This window comes from Clarias gariepinus, chromosome 15 (assembly GCF_024256425.1).
Source record: "Clarias gariepinus isolate MV-2021 ecotype Netherlands chromosome 15, CGAR_prim_01v2, whole genome shotgun sequence".
Taxonomy (NCBI): domain Eukaryota; kingdom Metazoa; phylum Chordata; class Actinopteri; order Siluriformes; family Clariidae; genus Clarias; species Clarias gariepinus.
The window spans coordinates 30,419,526-30,439,124 of NC_071114.1; the positions used below are offsets into that span (position 1 = coordinate 30,419,526).

At 39.2% G+C, this 19,599-nt stretch overlaps 1 protein-coding gene across 17 annotated transcripts in view; it reads left to right on the forward strand.

Moving 5' to 3' along the window:
- Positions 1-13,119, forward strand: part of plekha7b (pleckstrin homology domain containing, family A member 7b) — a 120,504-nt gene extending 107,385 nt beyond the window's left edge. For 12 of the 17 annotated variants that reach the window (XM_053512925.1, XM_053512933.1, XM_053512942.1 and 9 more), the window contains 5 exons: positions 3,767-3,955; positions 4,879-5,012; positions 7,275-7,408; positions 8,502-8,677; positions 12,435-12,519. In XM_053512925.1, the coding sequence (XP_053368900.1) occupies positions 3,767-3,955; positions 4,879-5,012; positions 7,275-7,408; positions 8,502-8,662 (618 nt within the window). In that variant the 3' untranslated portion in view covers positions 8,663-8,677; positions 12,435-12,519. Of the gene's footprint in view, positions 1-3,766; positions 3,956-4,878; positions 5,013-7,274; positions 7,409-8,501; positions 8,678-10,432; positions 10,477-12,434 lie in introns of those variants that run through there. The other 5 variants (XM_053512935.1, XM_053512937.1, XM_053512926.1 and 2 more) reach the window with 4 other exon arrangements.
- Positions 13,120-19,599: the final 6,480 nt, after the last annotated feature.

The following is a 19,599-nucleotide window of genomic DNA, read 5'->3' on the forward strand; positions in this document are numbered from 1 at the left end:
GCTTCGGCCTCATTGTGCTTACATCATCCACCACGCCCACTTCCATTCCCTACATCACCCACCTCCACGCCCACTTTCAATCCCACCTCATCCACCACGCCCACTTTCAATCCCACCTCATCCACCACACCCACTTTCTTTCCCGCGTCATCCACCACACCCACTTTTTTCCCGCGTCATCCACCACGCCCACTTTCTTTTCCACGTCATCCACCACGGCCACTTTCTTTCCCACCTCATCCACCACGCCCACTTTCTTTTCTGTGTAATCCACCACGCCCACTTTCTTTCCTGTTTCATCCACTATGCCCACTTTCTTTCCCACCTTCATCCACCACGCCCACTTTCTTTTCCGCTTCATCCACCACGCCCCATTTTATTCTCATTCCATCCCCCTGATGATTATTGTCTGCTTCGTAATCAGAGGAATTCCAGCTGCTTGAGATTTGCAGGCTAATATTATCATCTCACATTTCACGTTATTAATCCATACTAATTAAATTATAAATTAATTATTAAATAATTTTGAATGTCTCATTGTTATGATATTATTATTTGTCATTCACGAGGCACTGCGAACACGATGACACGTGAATATGTATAGTGGTGTGCTGTACATATACAGTATCGATACGCTTTTTCTTTTCTTTCTGTTTTTTCTTCCCATTCTCTTTTTTCATCCTTTCTTCTTTTTTCTAGTTGTCAACCTTTTCAACCTTTGTACCTCATACAAAATTTCTTGACTTTCCCTAAAGTTGTTTTCATTTCATTCCTCTTTCCCTAGTAAGAAAGAAAGAAAAGTGAGGATAAAAGTGTTAAAGAAACAAGTTAAAGAGACTTTCTTTCGTTCTTCTTTCCTTTCTTTCTTCTCTACAGTGTCATCGTGCTTCATGTCATACCTTGTCCCCCGTCTCTCTGTGTGTGATGATGAGTAAGGTGGCGTTTGTAAATCAATTCCATGATTATTTTGATGTTTGCATGGAAAAAGTGGAATGATAATAAAGAATATGCTAATAAAAGCACATGGTGTCATTAATATGTCATTTGTACGAGTGTGTGTGTGTGTGTGTGTGTGTGTGTGTGTGTGTGTGTGTGAGAGAGAGAGAGCTGTTTTCCCCCCCGTTTGTTCCGCAGTAAGCACAGTGACGCCCGCGTTGTCCTGCTCCACATTCTCCTGTAGCACTGATGCATGTTGTGGTTTTTTGGCGCTCGTCAATCGCTTCCTGTTTCCTCGGAATTCTGTTTGTCTTTTTTCTTTTTTTCGATCTTTAACGTACTTTTGTGGCGCATAAACGAATAATTTGTTTTTCATCACAAACTGACCTTTTATGTGCAACGCACACGTCCTCCTGAAAGTCCCGAGACCGAGACAAGAGTGTGTTGTTTAAAGCGCTGTCCCTACAAGGACAACTCGCTGCATCTGTGTTTATTAGCTATAAATGTGTTTATTAAACGATTTGTTCTTGTAATTCCTGAACACACACACACACACACACACACACACACACACACACACCTGGATTGCACAAGAATACCTCAGTGTGTATTGAACTGAAATATCTCAGGGTCTTTTCAGGACCAACTGATCACTGAAGCAGCCTGAAGAGTTCCTCTGAATAAAACACAACACACACTACACACACACAACACACACACTACACACTACACACACACTACACACAACACACTCTACACACACTACACACACTACACACACACACTACACACTCTACACACACACACACACACTACACACTCTACACACACATTAAACACTCTACACACTAAACACACAACACACACTACACACACAGTACACACAACACACACAACACACTCTACACACACAACACACTCTACACACACAACACACTCTACACACACAACACACTCTACACACACAACACACACTACACACTCTACACACACAACATACATTACACACACTACACACTCTAAACACGCTCTACACACACAACACACAACACACTACACACACACACTACACAACACACACTACACACACACTACACACACACTACACACTACACACACACTACACACACAACACACTCTACACACTCTACACACACTACACACACACACTCTACACAACACTACACACACACTACACACACACACTACACACTCTACACACACATTAAACACTCTACACACTAAACACACAACACACACTACACACTCTACACACACAACACACACACAACACACACTACACACACTACACACACTACACACACAACACAATCTACACACTACACACACTACACACACAACACACTCTACACACTCTACACACACAACACACACTACACACACTACACACTCTACACACGCTCTACACACACTACACACAACACACTACACACACACACTACACAACACACACTACACACTCTACACACTCTAAACACGCTCTACACACACAACACTCTACACACACTACACACAACACACTACACACACACTACACAACACACACAACACACACTACACAACACACACTACACACACTACACACACACTACACACTCTACACACACACTACACACTCTACACACACTACACACACACACTACACACAACACACACAACACACTCTACACACACAACACACTCTACACACACTACACACACAACACACTCTACACACTACACACACAACACACTCTACACACTACACACACTACACACAACACACTACACACACTACACACACAACACACTCTACACACACAACACACTCTACACACTACACACTCTACACACACTACACACACAACACACTCTACACACAACACACTCTACACACACTACACACACTACACACAACACACTCTACACACACTACACACACAACACACACTACACACACTACACACTCTACACACACTACACACACAACACACTCTACACACACAACACACTACACACACAACACACTCTTCACACCACACACACAACACCCTACACACACAACACACACTTTACACACACAACACACACCAACAACACACTCTACACACAACACACTTTACACTCTACACACACAACACACTCTACACACACAGCACACAATACACATTACACACACACCATTACACACCACACACACCACACACTCTTATACGCTCCATTACATAACACACACTTCCGCTCACTGCGCACACACCACACACCATCAAACTCTTTCTAATGCCATTACACTCTACACACTGCACACACTCTACACACTGCACACACTGCACACACTCAGTCACACTGCAGGCCATCACTATTTCTGTTTATTAATGAACAACACTTCTGTTATAACACTTACACACTGCACTTGATTTTATTCACCCACCTTCCACTTTTTTTTGTCTCTTGATGTTAACGAGACGCAATAAACCCTCAGCCAGACGTTAAAACTGCAGTCAGAAAAGTTTTTGTTTCAGTTTTACCTTCGACACCAGAGAGATATTTACATGTTTTAATATGGTAATGAATCAGCTTTTACAATGAAAGTGTGTATAAAGTGCAATTTACAGCTGCACTACTGACACACACACACACACACACACACACACACACAGATAGACAGATGCTTTATCGATCCCAGAAGAAAATTTTATTAAATTCAATCAATCATGAATTCAGCTGTGTGGTGGTGTAACACAAAATGATGACTCTGCCCAAAATACATGGATCACCCTGTGTGTGTGTGTGTGTGTGTGTGTGTGCGTGTGTGTGTGTGTGTTCTCAGTGGAGGCGTGAGCAGGAGTTTGATCTGCAGCTGTTAGAGCGAGCCGTACAGATTGAGGAGAAGGAGAAGGTGTTGGAGCGTAAGGAGAGGCAGCGCTCACATTCAGACGAGTGGATCACATTGCACTCGAACCCATCCCGGGAACCCGACCTCGAACCGCTCGACTATCAGCTGGATCTCAGCAAGGAGGTACCGATAAGCCCCGCCCTCTCTCACCGTTACTTTACGTTACAATGCACAAATGACACTTTCATAAAGTAGCCAATCACATTCCGTCTTTCTGTAATGATAAAAGTTTGCCGTGTGTGACCTAAATGCATTTAATGGATTTTCAGAGAATGATGAGTTCAAGAAAAAGGAGTTTTACACTCTGCTGCTGCCGTTGCAGTTTCCCCAGCAGTCATGGACTTCTGTAATACGGCTCCGTCCTTTACTGCTAGCAGGAGGCTAATGATGCTCTGTACTGAACCTTTAGTATTGTTCTTTCATTTTTGTAATTAAAAAGGTTGTGTGGTCAACAAAACTATACCATTTTTCCCTTGGTCTAATTTGCTGCCACAGACTTTATCATTTATAAAACTATGAGAAATGACGTTATAGCGTTTTGCAAAACCATAAAAAAAATCAGACTGATTTAACCTAAACTATTTTAACATAAAATTTAGGTATTAGTGCTTAATTAGCATTTGTGACTTAATGAATCTAGATACTAAATATTCTCTGTCAGTTTGTAATACCCTGTGTGTTAATTCTCATTCCGTGATTGGCCACATTTTCCTTTTAATATTTAAATTTGCAACAGTTATATTTTTAAGATCCTTAATTCTACAATTAGCCTGGAACAGTTTTATTTTACATTTTAGGCCTTATCCAGGACGACTTCCACTACCTTTGACCAGAAGATATATGGAACATGAGAAATAACAGTGCATTGTTGGTGGTTTTGGAAAAAGCCATTTTGAAAATTGACTTCCAGTCTGGAATGCTTGTTTGTGTTTCGACGCACTTCCTGTTAGTCTTTATATTGACACTATACTTCAGTGAAGATCCAAGCGGTGGATCAGGATAATTATAATTTTTGTTGTTGTTTTTCCCTCCTCTCCTTTGTGTAGCTGTCGAAGCCGGACAAGGTTCTCATCCCCGAGCGATATTTGGACCTGGACCCCGAAGAGCCGCTTAGCCCTCAGGAAATGGAGGCTCGACATCGCAAAGTGGAGCGCATAAAGAGCATTCTGTCCAAGTCAAGGTATATACACACACACACACACACACACACCTTCACTTCCTGCGGTTCTACTGCGGTTCTGATCATTGTCGGGTTCTGCGTTTCCTTTCTGTTTCAGTTTACATCAGTGTATCCACACCTACAGAGAGTCGCTGCAAGGCAGTATCTAATTAGGGAAATTATTTTTTATTTAAATTAAAAATAAAATATGAAGTCACCTTCAGATCACTTTATCACACGACTGTAATTCAACACAAATCATTATATATATATATATATATATGGGTCATTGACGGATAAGACTTTTTTTTTAAAAAAAGCCTTAAAAAAGTCATCTGGGGCGACCGTAATATATATCTCAAAATTCACATTTTATGTATCATTAAGACTAGTTGAACTCATATCAGTAAGTAGATAAACTGATGAAGAAAGATAAACTTTAGTGCCCTTTCATTTTGAACCATTATTTCACAAGTTTATTCTATAATATCAGAGTCTCCTTCATTATCCAGTTAAAATAAATGTTTATCCCTATAAAAGGAATGGAAAATGGCTGAATTTAGAAAAAAAGATAAAATATACAAATAATTATACTTAAACAATTAACTCTATGTATATAATTGATGTATAGAATATGAAAACTACAAATATAGGACATATATCTATCATTTAAAACATTTAGCAGTGGTCGCCCCACATGATACTCGGTCGCCCCATATGATGTTTTCAAGTTTACTCAAGTATAACAGGCTAACGGTTAGCCTCAGAAACCAAACTAGCTTCTTCTAGTGACAAAGCACTATCAAATTTATCATCAAAATATAGATTTGTGGAAAAAATTATAATTCACAGTTTTGGGGTGGTCGTCCCACATGATGACCAAAAGTGACTACGACATCACAGCCGTTAAAAAACAGCTTTTTCTTACTATATGAGAGAGACTGATTTACTATACAGTTGTTTCCAGGGGGTCTTCACTTGTGTCTGGCGGATGCAGTATCCCATCCTTGAGATGTTTTTTAAAATAAAGGTCCCAAAATTGTGGTTTGTTGATGGTCGCCCCGGATGAAATGGATAGAATCAACATAATTCGGACAACATTCGTTTGTATATCATGATAGAAATATATAAGCAAATGCTTTATAGTTTTGTCAATGAGTGTAAAACATGTTTAAAATTATGCCAACTAGGAAAAGGGATATATTTAAGTTGATTTAAAGTGTTTTTAAACCAGTTGTCCTAACTAAAGTCAAGGCCGGACGGTCGCCCCATATGGTGTTTTGGAACTTCGGATAGCAGAAGAATGATGAGAAGTTAGAGTGGTTTAGTAGGTAAAGAAGGTATAACAAAGAAATGAGAAATTTTTATGTATTTTTTAGTTTTTTCTGCAAAATAAAATTAACCCGGACAGAAAAAGGGGGCGTCACATCATTGACCCATATATATATATATACATATATATATATATATATATATATATAATTTTTTATTTTATTTATTTTTTGCTATTAAATAGTATAGATTTGAAAAAAATATTTAACTTTAGAACAATAAAACAAAATTAAATAAAGTAGATCTGAAATTTAATCAGTTTGCTTTTACATTTTTCTTTTTTCAGGTAAAATATTTTAACTGGTTATATGGTATATTTGTATATCATGATATGTAAGTGTGCATTATTTATTTATTTATATCATGAATGACTCATTTATTAGCTGAATGTAAGACAAAAAGAAATAAGTCAAAACGTTTTAGACATGGATAAGAAAAGAAATAAAGAGAGGGTAAAGAAATGAAAAAAATGAGAATATAAGAGGAAGAAAAAAATATTTTTAAAGGTAAATACATTGATTGAGACAAACCCTTTCAAATATAAAAGGATATTTACAGATGTAGGAGAAATAGATGAGGAATAAAGACACTAAACTGACTTCTGAAATAAAGAAAAATGTTAGAAAAAAAAGATGCAAAGGGGAATGAGGTGTTTTTACCCAGCTCTCCATCTTTTTTCTTTCTTTCTTTCTTTCTTTCTTTCTTTCTTTCTTTCAGGAAAACGTTTATCCTTTAAATATTTAATTATTTATGTGTTCTCTTTTGTAAGTTTGCAGCAAATAAACGTATTTATTTTCCATGAATGTCAAAAAACAAAAACAACATAAGGCATAAAATCCCATGAGAGCGTTTAATAAGTGATGAAGGGTTATTCCAAAGCAGTTCAATTTGAATTGACCCTTGTGTGTGTGTGTGTGTGTGTGTGTGTGTGTGTGTGTGTGTGTTTAACAGCGTACAGAACATTCCGGGTGTGGAGAATCCGATGCTGTCGGATGCGGACTCGGCTCTTCAGGATCAGGAGAGGATCATCACCATGTCCTACGCTCTGGCCTCCGAGGCTTCAGTCAAGAGCAAGCAGGTGGCAGGTAAATAAATAACCCCCTCGCTCCCTCGGCGGCTCCGTCTCCATCCACAGACGCCACCATCTCCCCCGCCCCCTCCACTCATGCCAAGTGTCCACTTGTCTCTGAGCGTCGTGGTTCCAGCACACACACGCTATGTTCACGCATCGCTCTTTGACATTTCTGATTAATAGAGCGACCTTGTGTTGCAGTCACACACACATACACAGACACACGCACACACACACAGAGCCCTTAGACGGACGCCCGGCTCTCGAGTACTCTTTAGTCCAAACGAGTTGACTTCCTGATGGTTACACCTGCAGCAGCGTCCTGTAAAGCACCACCTCAAGATCCTGCACTAAACATCTCATTAACACTCAGAGTATCACTCGCTGTTAAAGCCTCAGACATCAGGATTTATTACATCTAAGGAGAAGATCACGTGGAAAACCAATATCTGCTAGACAGCGGGCGGTACAGGGACGGAGAGAAAGTGGAAAACAGGAAACACAGTCATGATGTAAAGGAAAACAAGATCCCTCAGACCAAACCATCTTCTTCCATTGCTGTGTGGTCCAGTTCTGATGCTCACGTGAGCATTGTAGGAGCTTCTGGTGGAGAATACGGGCCAGGATGGGAACCCTGACCGGTCTGCAGCTACGCTCTGAAACATTTCTATCAGAACCTGCGTTCACTTTTTTAGCAGTTTTGCCTACTAGATCGGATTGGATCGGACCGGACTACCCTTCAGGCCAGGCTTCGCTACAAACGTGCACCAGTGACCCCTTGTTGACCATAACCTTGTCTCTGGTTCACCGGTTCTCCTAGCTTGGAATACTTCCACGCTAGACGTCCACTGCAGACGGGGAACATCCTGCAAGATCTGATCCAGTCGTCTAGACATCATAATGTGTCAAAGTCACTAAGATCCTTTCGCTTGTCCTTTTTTCCTGCTTCCAACACATCATTTTCAACATCGCCCCATTAAAAAAATAACTCCGCCCACTTCCAGGTGCCATTGTAACCAGATAATTGAAGTAACAATATAATGATTGTGTGTGTGTGTGTGTTTTATTATCAATCCTTCTCTATCTTGCTTTCTGCTCGTGTGTAGTTTCTCCACAGGTTAACAGTCCTACCATGCTTCCTCCACCTCCTCCTCCTCCTCCTCCTCCTCTTCCTCCTTCTGCTGTCGCTCCTGTCGACTCCTCCCCTCCTCCTCCTCCTCCTCCTCCTCCTCCTCTAAGCAATGGATTTCACTACACCTTTGTCTAATCAGAGCGAACAAAAGTAAGATACTAACCTGCTAACTACTTGTTTGCTTCTGCTTATTGTTTCCTTTATACGTGTGCGTTTGTGTGTGTGTGTGTTGCCGCTTTGTCGCCTGCATGATTGTTCACACACACACACACACAGCCAGATGCCTCCACATCTGGAGCAGGAGCAGTGTGTGAATTGTCTGTAAACGGTCTTTTGTGAAGCACAAACAAACGGCGTCTTTTGTCGATTGTGTGAAATGAACAAAGACCTGCAGGTTCCTCCGGGTTCCACACCTCGTTCTTCTCCATCTTCTCGCTCTTCTCGCTGCCAAACACCAGTTGCTTTACCATCTGTGGAGCTCCAGGAGCGCCGAGGGAGAGCGAGCAACACGGAGTGATGTATGCAGTGTTACAGTGTACTGACACTGCCGCAAGCAGACACACACCGCTTCCTGTTTCTCTGCATGTCTTTTTGTGTGTGTGTGTGTGTGTGTGTGTGTGTGTGTGTGTGTGTGCGCGCGCAGAACAAGTTAATCAGAGAATGTTGAGGTTAAATAAAAATTAATTATAGTAATCTATAAGATGCTCTTGAATTACAAGCGCTTAAGAGGGTTTCTCTTTTCATTCGTCCATTCTTCTTCTTTTCATTTTTTACTTTTTTAATTTTTCTCTCCTTTACGCCCCCCCCCCCCCAACCCCCAAACTGTCCTTCTCTTCTTCTTTTTTCTTGTTTAGATTTTTATAGATATGTTTCTTTCTTTTCCTTCTTCTTTTCTCTCTCCTGTAAAATGTAACGTGACTCTGCAGACGCTCTGATTAACACCAGCCTTAATGACTTTCTGCTTGCAGCCAATGTTCTGGACACACACACGTCCAAACGCAAACACACACACACACACACACACACACACACACTGCACTCACACATCATATTAATACACACTGCACGCACACCACACACAATTCACACGCAGATGAAATTCACACACACACACACACACACACACACACACACACACACACACACACACACACACACACACACTCTACATTCACATCACACACACACACACACACACTCCACACTTACATCACACACATATCCGATTCATACACACACTCCACACACACATTAAATTCACACACACACAAACAAACACACACACACACACACACACACACACACACTCTACATTCACATCACACACACACACACACACACTCCACACTTACATCACACACATATCCGATTCATACACACACTCCACACACACATTAAATTCACACACACACACACACAAACACACACACACACACACACACCCCCACACACACACACACTCTACATTCACATCACACACACACACACACACTCCACACTTACATCACACACATATCCGATTCATACACACACTCCACACACACATTAAATTCACACACACACACACACACACACACACACACACACACACACCCCCACACACACACACACTCTACATTCACATCACACACACACACACACACTCCACACTTACATCACACACATATCCTATTCATACACACACTCCACACACACATTAAATTCACACACACACACACACACACACACACACACACACACTCCACACACACACTGCATGTGTGTATGCATGGAATAAATGTATATCAGTGATGCACTGGTTAATGATGAGAGTACATGTGTGTGTGTGTGTGTGTGTGTGTGTGTGTGTAAACATCTGTGTGAGCGTTGTTTAACTGGATTTTCTTTTTCACTGTGACGCTGCAGACAGAGCGAGGGATGAGAGCTTATATCTCCCTCCATACAGTAAGGTAGCGTTCCTTCTCGTCTAGACGCCGTCACACAGACAGACGCGGATCTGTTGTCTCTCTCTCTCTCTCTCTCTCTCTCCGTCTCTCTCTCTCTCTCTCCATTTTTCACATCTAACAAATCAGACCTTCATTTAGAAAACATAAATTGTTAACACGTAGTATTACGTTTGTACAGTCCGATCTAAAGGTATTGGCACCCATGTGTGGTGAAAAGTTCAGTTGAGACGTATCCGAGTCTCATCACAAACTCAAACAGACCCCAGAGTTTAAAATCAGACACACTCTGTATTTATATATTTGTATGTATTTATTATTTATATACAGTATTTATATATTCTATTTTTTATTTTTTATTTAAGATAAGATGATCTCCTGGTTCTCCTTGTTAACGTGATAATTAATATGTTATCATTTTGCTCCATCATAAGGGCCAAGGAGAAAATGATGCCTCTTGTGGGGAAAGTGGGTATGACACTTTAATCACATTTAGACATTTGGCAGACGCTCTTATCCAGAGCGACATTTTTTAAAAATCTCATTATATAGTACATCTGAGCAGTTGAGGGTTAAGGGCCCAGCAGTGGCAACTTGGGGGTTGTATGGTTTGAACCTGGGATCTTCCGAACCGTAGTCCAATGGCTTAACCACTGAGCTAACTCTGGCCTTAATTAGTAGCCAATAGGGAAGGGGTTCTCAATCCTCATATTCAAAGGTCCGAATCTAATTACTAGTCAAGGTGAAAGGTCCGGAACGGTCGGTGAAAATCAAACCACCAACCCCACTTACAACTCTAACTTTAAAGCAAATTACACTCAAATGTCAGAAACATTCAAAATACGATCCAAGTTAGTGCAAAAGTAATGGCACTGTTTGCCTGCAAAGTGTTTACAGGTGTTTTATAACAAACAAGAAAAATCTTCACTGTGTGACTTTATGCTTAAACGAAATGAGAGTATTTCCTTTAATGCCTGAATAAACAGATTAAACAAACTTATCTTAAAGGCCAACACAATACGACACCGTAATACCAAAATAGTTTTAAAGTTGGAAAAAAATGCTTTCTTCTTCTTTCCCATGTAACGTGGGGTCTGCGGTTGCTAAGCAACCGTAAGTGGTGCACTCCATGACCACGAGGAAGTTGCATGATTTAAATGGATTTCCAGCCGACTCTAGTACTAAATTTATTTTTAACAAGAGGACACCCCGTGCTGGGGTGATTCCGATCCTTCTAGCACAAAGAAAACACAGATAATTTCAGCAGCTGATCCCAGAAGACAGAAAGAGTAAAGCCGATTGGTTGGGTCACGTGACCGGTTGGGCACTTGCGTCATTCTTACCTTTTTGAGACACTGACCTTTTCTTTGCATGTTTGCACTGATATACTTCTTGCTTTTCCGTTGGCCGATATCTAATTTGCTAATTTTGAATGGGCGCCTGTTAGCCGACCTTACCTTATATCTCCAGATAGACAACAAAATTAACTAATTATTAATAAGTGTTACATATGTTTATTTCAAAATAGGAAAAATACCCTTTTTTACATTGTACAGTATCATTGTATTCCTAATTTAAAGTGTGGGCGGGTCCGAGTTGACTTGCCGTGCAGTTCGGGTCCGGACCGCAGTAATGACTTTGAGAAACCCTGCGATAGAGAATGATTTTTCATTTTCCTACCATCCATCCATTTTTTTCTTTGTGTATATCCAATTTCCTAATTTTATCATTTCTATCTATTTCTATACCTTTCTTTTTCTCCCTTCTTTTTGTCATTTTCATCACTTTTTTTTTCTTTCTCCGGATATTTATTTATTTTCTATTTCTATTTTTTTAAATAAAAGCTGTCCTTAAATCTGTATTAGAATTTTTTTTATTATTATTTAATCAAGTTTTATGTGAAGGTGTTTTCGTGTGTGTTTGTGTTTACTCTTTATTGTGTGTTCATGTGTTTTTTTTCCCAGCCAAAGCCGTGTCCGGTCATTGAGGTGCTATCACACGACGATCACTCGCTCTCCTCGATCAGTTCTTTTCCTGGGTAACGAAACCAAACAACAACAACAACAAAAAAACAGTCTCTGAGCGTCCGTTCTTCCTTCCTTCTACATCGTAGACGCGTTTGGACTCCCAAGATATCAGCGGCGGGGATAGAAAAAAAAAGTGTCACATCAGAAGCGAGTTTTTTTTTTTTTTTTTTTTTTTGCCTTGGAAGCTGCTGTGATATTAAAAGCTGAAGATCTCTAACAGAGCTAATAGTGCGATAGAACAGTTCATTTGCACTTTTGTACTCATGCACTGCATCATAGAGCAAATAGGAAACATTTTTAGTCACCATCCAGGCTCTCGAGGATGAAGAAGATGAAGATGATGAAGTAGAAAGTATTACACTTTAGTAAGACAGATGTCGGTACAGATGTCTCGAGGTCGATTGTATTTTTGTTGACTGAGATGCTATTCTTACACCAAAATCACAAAATATTATTTTTTTGTATCTAGTGTATCTATAGCACTGCCAGGTTCCACTTAGCTTGCTAAACGAGCTTTATTTTTGCGGACACTGTTTGTTAGATTAACGATATTTTTCTTGCGGAAATCTCACAGGAGCGAGAGATGGTACGTGGCGTCCTCTGTTTATCTTTTTGTTTTATAAGAAAAAATATGTAAATATTAAAAATATTAACAAACATAAAAAAATGTGTATGCTTGTTTTTTTTTATCTGTGAGTAAAAGAATATTGACTGATCTTACAAACATGAGTAATATCGATCGTGAGCATTATTGCGAGGCTAACGCGTGTTTCCCTTCAGACCGGCGGATTCGCGTCACCGGTATCGACGGCGGGTTTAAAGTTAACATCGTTAACAACTCTCTCTATGGCACAAATTAAATGGAGGTGGGTTTTTTTTTTCTCTTTGCGAACATGTCTGATCTTTTGTAGCTTTTCACCTCGCTTCATATGAGGACAGAAAAAAAAACATTAATTTCAAAATTCCTTTCACTTGCTTTGACTTTTTTATTTTTTTATTTTTTTGCACTCATGCAACACAATGACTTTTTTCTTCACGGAAGCCAGAAAGTACAACAGATAAGTAGAAACAAAATGTGCTTTCATCCCAGCTCCAAGGATTCTCTTTGACTTGTTTTATTGATTGCTCTGACCTCTTTACATGCATTTCTTCTTCTTTTTTTTTTTTTTTTTTTTGGAGAATTCAGCTTTATCTCAGCTAGCATTCAATATAAATGTAAAAAAAAAATGGAAAGCAAGGGCGAATAGAAGTTTCACCCTCGCTCTATAGTTCAAAGGGTTCTCATTTTAAAAGGGTAGGGTGTTTTTTTATTCTTTATTTTTTTGCAATTCACACTTTATACCCATAACTTCATAGCCTTATAGAATTATTTCTGCTCTGTCCTTGGAAGCCAGATGGATAATATCTATAGGCGTGAATCTCCAACTCTAGTGTGTGTGTGTGTGTGTGTCTGGGTTTTATACTGTAGGATCTATATCACGTGTAAAGGATCAATATGGTGGCCTGGTGCAGTCAAAAATTCATTTCACAGAGGGGATTGTCTCATTATGACAGGTTTTATCAACAGACTGAATCTTTTTATTGAGAGCCGTGTCTAATCTTACATGAATAAGTAATAACACACTCAACTTAGCTGCAGCTTTTTTTTTGCATATATTCAGGGAAACGTTCTTAATGAATGAGTTCTTAATGAAAGTGCTAGTATAAAACGAGGTCTAAGACTTTAAACACGACCTCCCTGTAAAGAAAAGAATAACTAGTAAAAACTTGTCAAGTTATAAATGTCCATTTTTAATCTATGCAATACCCGCCCAGTTTAGATGTTGATATACTGTAGTTGAGTGAGCTGTATGTTGGAGAGTTGGTCAGTCCACTGGAACATAAACAGCAGCCAAAATTTGTGAACTGAGAAAACCAACATAAACACTGGAACCCATCTCCTGGTAGAATTTGAAGGACTTCACAACTGGCCACCTAAAAACATCTAGATTAAGTAAAGTTGTTTGTTTTAACTCCTGTATCGGTCTGTTCAACCTTTCAGCCAGTATATCATATTGAAAAAAATGTAAGTAAACTGATTAAAATATTTCTACACTTTTGCTGTTGCAACCAAACACAAAGATTAGGACTATTTTTTATGGTTTTACTATGATATTCCTGATTCCTTCTTGCACTAGCCTAACTAGAGCTGCAGTTCCAGCTGATGAGAAGTAGAACCATGACACAATGCTGCCAACACCATGCTTCACGCTCTGCTGTTCTTTAGATGGGAAGCCTATTTTGTTTTGTGTCAAACATCTGTCCATAACATATCAGTATTAAAGAGTACTCATACTCATTTTAGTACAGGTGATGCATCATTAATAGTCAAGCCAAAGTGGGACTTTTGACTTTTACACCTTGATTCACAAGAAATTTTAGAAATCACAAGTCTAGTTTGACTTGAACATACTGTACCTGGTAAAAACAAGTTTAAAAATGAGTGTGTGTGTGTGAGTGTGAACCTGTCAGGGATTGTATCCTGATCAGGTCCATTTTCTGCTTATTGTGCAAAATAACGCCTGTTTTTTTGCCTCCTCCTCCTAAGATTAATAAATCTCACCACTTCTGTTTCCTTGTCTCCGTGCTTCTCGTTCATGCACATTTGTTATTCCATGCTACAGAACTTGAAAGAGAATACAGAAAAAGAATCCTGTTATGCTAATTCCAAACACACGGGGTTCAGCATTAAGATTAACACTTTACAGAACGTTACGCTCTAAATTACCTTTACAGAATCATGAGTCATGTGTAATGTCATGTCATGTTTCGCGTCACGTGTTTATTTCACGTTGTACAGGTGTAGTTTTATTTCCACATGATTTCTACCTTCATTTTCACATTTCTTTTAAACATAATGAATTGGTTTGCATGACCTGCGCTGTGTTTTTTTTTATTTGTACTAAAAAAATATATATCTTATGCATTTGTTTTTATTTTCGTGGGATTTTATTTAATCCATGTTTAATTTCTCACATGTTTAATTTCTCTTGATGATTTACATTACAATTAATTTATGCATCAATTTTATATACATGAACCGCACATCTTTTGATCTTTACATTAAATGTCCTCCCACCTATATATTGGTAAACATATTATTTTCTTGAGACTTTCATGATGTGATTTTTCTGTAAAGGTAGCGAAGGTGAGTTTTAAATTAAGAAACGCAAGAATGCAAAGTATGCAACTTTATCGCTTCGTACTAAAACCAAAGACTCAAGACATTATTGAGGATAAAATTATATAATTAAAAAAACAACTTTTGTTCTAATTCACCACAAACGCCATTGTATCCACTACTTTATTCTCTTTTATTATCTGAATAGACACAGAGGCTAAAGGTTTTTTTAAATAGGTTTTGAATACACTCAATGTCCTTCATCTGAATGAAAGAATGTCACCTTGAGAAGATTGAAAAAGTGTAGCTTTATTTATTCATCTCTGTTATTAAGAAAAAAATGGTGCAAAAGTCTACGTCTATGTCTACGCCCTTCAAAAGGGTTCTTCAATGCCTCTTTGAATAACTATGGTCTGGTAATTCTTTCATACTATTTCTGATACTTAAACACAAAATATTTTAAGGTTTCACCATATAATCCCTACAACAACGGACCCGTTAGACAACCCAGTTCCAGTTCATTTTTCATCCATCGCAAAATGTGATCCTTGCTTATCAGTGAGTCGAGATGGATTCTGAGTCGATTTATATTAGAAATATATTGAGCATAAAAAAGAATGGTGCTATGACAACCCCCTTTAAAATAGTTCACAATGTGAATTGTAATGTTAAAGAATCTTTTACTTCTCAAGGAAAAAGACAAGAAAGAGCAGACAGGATGAACCGAAACAAAGGAATAACACAACACGGTAAAGAGGCGGTCCTATGATCATCACGTTACGCCACTTAGAACCGTGAGCAACGAAAACTGACAAAACACAAAAAAGTCCAAACTTTTAAAGATCCCAGCCGTCAGTAACGTGTACAGAGGTGGGTAGAGTAACCAAAAACTTAAGAGTGGCTGTACTTCAAAATAATATTACTCAAGTAAAAGCAACAAGTAGCCATCCGAAATAAGAGTAAAATAGTATTAAAAAGAGTAACTGATTTAATCGTAATGTCTGATTAATTTTTTTATAAATATAAATAATTATATATGCCAACATTGCAACATTTAATAAAACAGCTAAACGGACCGTGACAGATTTCTTCAGGTTAGAAGTCGTGTTTTTATATGCTAAAGTGTTTGTTTCATTCGGCAGATAGAGAAGACGCAGGAGTATGAAGCTCTTCTTTAGCAAGTGAAACATGCTCTGTATATGATGCCAGGGATACCGGTTTCCCCGCTATACCGCCAGTTTGTGTGTGCTCATGTGACTACATATGGTTATTGTTACTGCGGCTGATTGGTCAAACGGAGTCATGTGATTATTGTTGCTACGTCTGATTGGTGAATGTGGTAGATCCACCGGCTGCATGTGTAGAATAAATGGTAAGAAAAGTAACGAGTCGAGTTTAGACAAATGTAGCGGAGTAAGAGTAGTGTTTCTTCTACTTAAGTAAAAGTAAAAAGTATGGTGCAGTAAAACTTCTCATAGAAGTATTTTTTTCCCAAAAAGTTACTCAAGTAAATGTAACAGAGTAATTGTAACTCGTTGCTACCCACCTCTGTCCGTGTCTACAAGTGACTTTTATCCTACTCTTGCTTTGTGCACTGGTGCGCAGTCATGTTGGAACTGTTGTGGGGTTTTTATTTATTTTTTTTAGTCATGGGCTCGTCCCCTCACTTCCAGTAAAAAGAGCTATTAATGCTTCAGAATACCAAGACATTTTGGACAATTTCATGCTCTCAATTTCATGCTTGTGGGAACTGTTTGGGGATGTCCCCTTCCTGTTTTAACATGACCAGTACACAAAGCAAGGTCCATAAAGACATGGTTGAGCAAGTTTGGTGTGGAAGAACTGGACTGGCCTGCACCTCAACCAATAGAACACTTTTGGGATAAATTGGAGCGGAGACTGCGAGCCAGGCCTTCTCGTCCAGCGAGAATGGTCAAAATTTCCCAGGGATTAGTTACCGTTTTTACAATAACAGCTCTAAAGTGGTATACTGTAAGTGAATTTAAATGCTAAGACAAAACTTAATCTTGATCCGATGTACTTTTTCCATTTCTCAGGGAGTGTATTTGTCTGATGGTAAAAAAAAGTACAAGCCTAAAAAAAAAATACTGTACAGTAAACATACTTTTTGTTCAAAAAATTTTGTTTTTATTTACTGAATGTTACATTTTGGCTATTAAAACATTCAGTTTTGATTATATTTACAACTAAGACAAAACAGTCAGCATCACATTCTGTCATTACATCAAACCACAATATGTACAGTGGGTACGGAAAGTATTCAGACCTAGGGTTAGGGTTAGAGCTTTAATTTTTGTTATATTGCAGCCATTTGCTAAAATCATTTAAGTTAATTTTTTCCTCATTAATGTACACACAGCACCCCATATTGATAGAAAAACACAGAATTGTTGACATATTTGCAAATTTATATAAAAAAAAACCCTGAAACATCACATGGGCCTAAGTATTCAGATCCTTTGCTGTGACACTCATATATTTAACTCAGGTGCTGTCCATTTCTTCTGATCATCCTTGAGATGGTTCTACACCTTCATTTGAGTCCAGCTGTGTTTGATTACACTGATTGGACTTGATTAGGAAAGCCACACACCTGTCTATATAAGACCTTACAGCTCACAATCCACGTCAGAGCATATCAGAATCATGAGGTCAAAAGAACTGCCTGAAGAGCTCAGATACAAAATTGTGGCAATTGTTGGCAAAACCCTTCTTAGAGCTGGCTGTCTGGCCCAACTGAGCCTTTAGGGGAGAAGAGCCTTCGTGAGGGAGGTAAAGATCCAGAGATGCAGCGGGGGACGGGAGAAAGTTGTAGAAAGTCAACCCTCACTGTAGCCCATCACCAGTCGCGGCTTAATGGCAGAGTGGCCCGGCGGAAGCCTCTCCGCAGTGCAAAATGCGATAAAAACACCTGAAGGACTCCAAGATGGTGGGAAATTAGATTCTCTGGTCTGATGAGACCAGGATAGAACTTTTTGGCCTTAATTCTAAGCGGTATGTGTGGAAAAAAACCAGGCACTGCTCATCACCTGTCCAATACAGTCCCAACAGTGAAGCATGGTGGTGGCAGCATCATGCTGTGGGGGGAGGGGGGTTCAGCTGCAGGGACAGGTGATGAACAGTGCCTAAAATAATGAAGGGAGTGGCTTCACAACAACTCTGTGACTGTTCTTGAATGGCCCAGCCAGAGCCCTGACTTACAGTAAACCCAATTGAGCATCTCAGGAGAGACCTAAAAATGGCTGTCCACCAACGTTTACCATCCAACCTGACAGAACTGGAGAGGATCTGCAAGGAGGAATGGTAAAAGAGTAAAAAATTTAAGAGGGTCTGAATACTTTCCGTACCCACTGTATATACCATGATATCACACAAGAAAAATATGTTTAAGTTTAAAATCAGGAAAAAAAAATTGTATTTAAACTCAGTACAATTTTCAGAATACAACTCTGGTTAAATCGTACTATCCACACTTTCGGCTTCCCCGCTTCCCTTTGCTCCTTTCCTCCTTCTACTTCACACCAGGAGGTCATTTGTTCATCATTCGAGAAGAACCAACCTCCTGACTACTGCACGTTTAACATTATATTATATTACAGATTTGCAGACTTTCAGCTTTGACACGAGCCCTTTTTTTTTTGCATCGCTGATCAGACCTGACAAAACACAAAGAAGGAAACGGTCAGAAGGAAGTGAAGGCCTGGTGTGCAGCTGTGAAAAACAGTGAGGAATAATTACCTCTATGAACTATACCTGATGATGAAATTTAACAGACGCTCAAAGAGGTCAAGACATAATACCACCACTGGACTTATTGGAAGAACAAATTATGGGATGAAAGTCAGGGTGAGTGCATGCTGGGACGAAGATTCCCTTATGCGCATTAATAATATAATCATTTTTCCCCCGTTTTGACAGTTT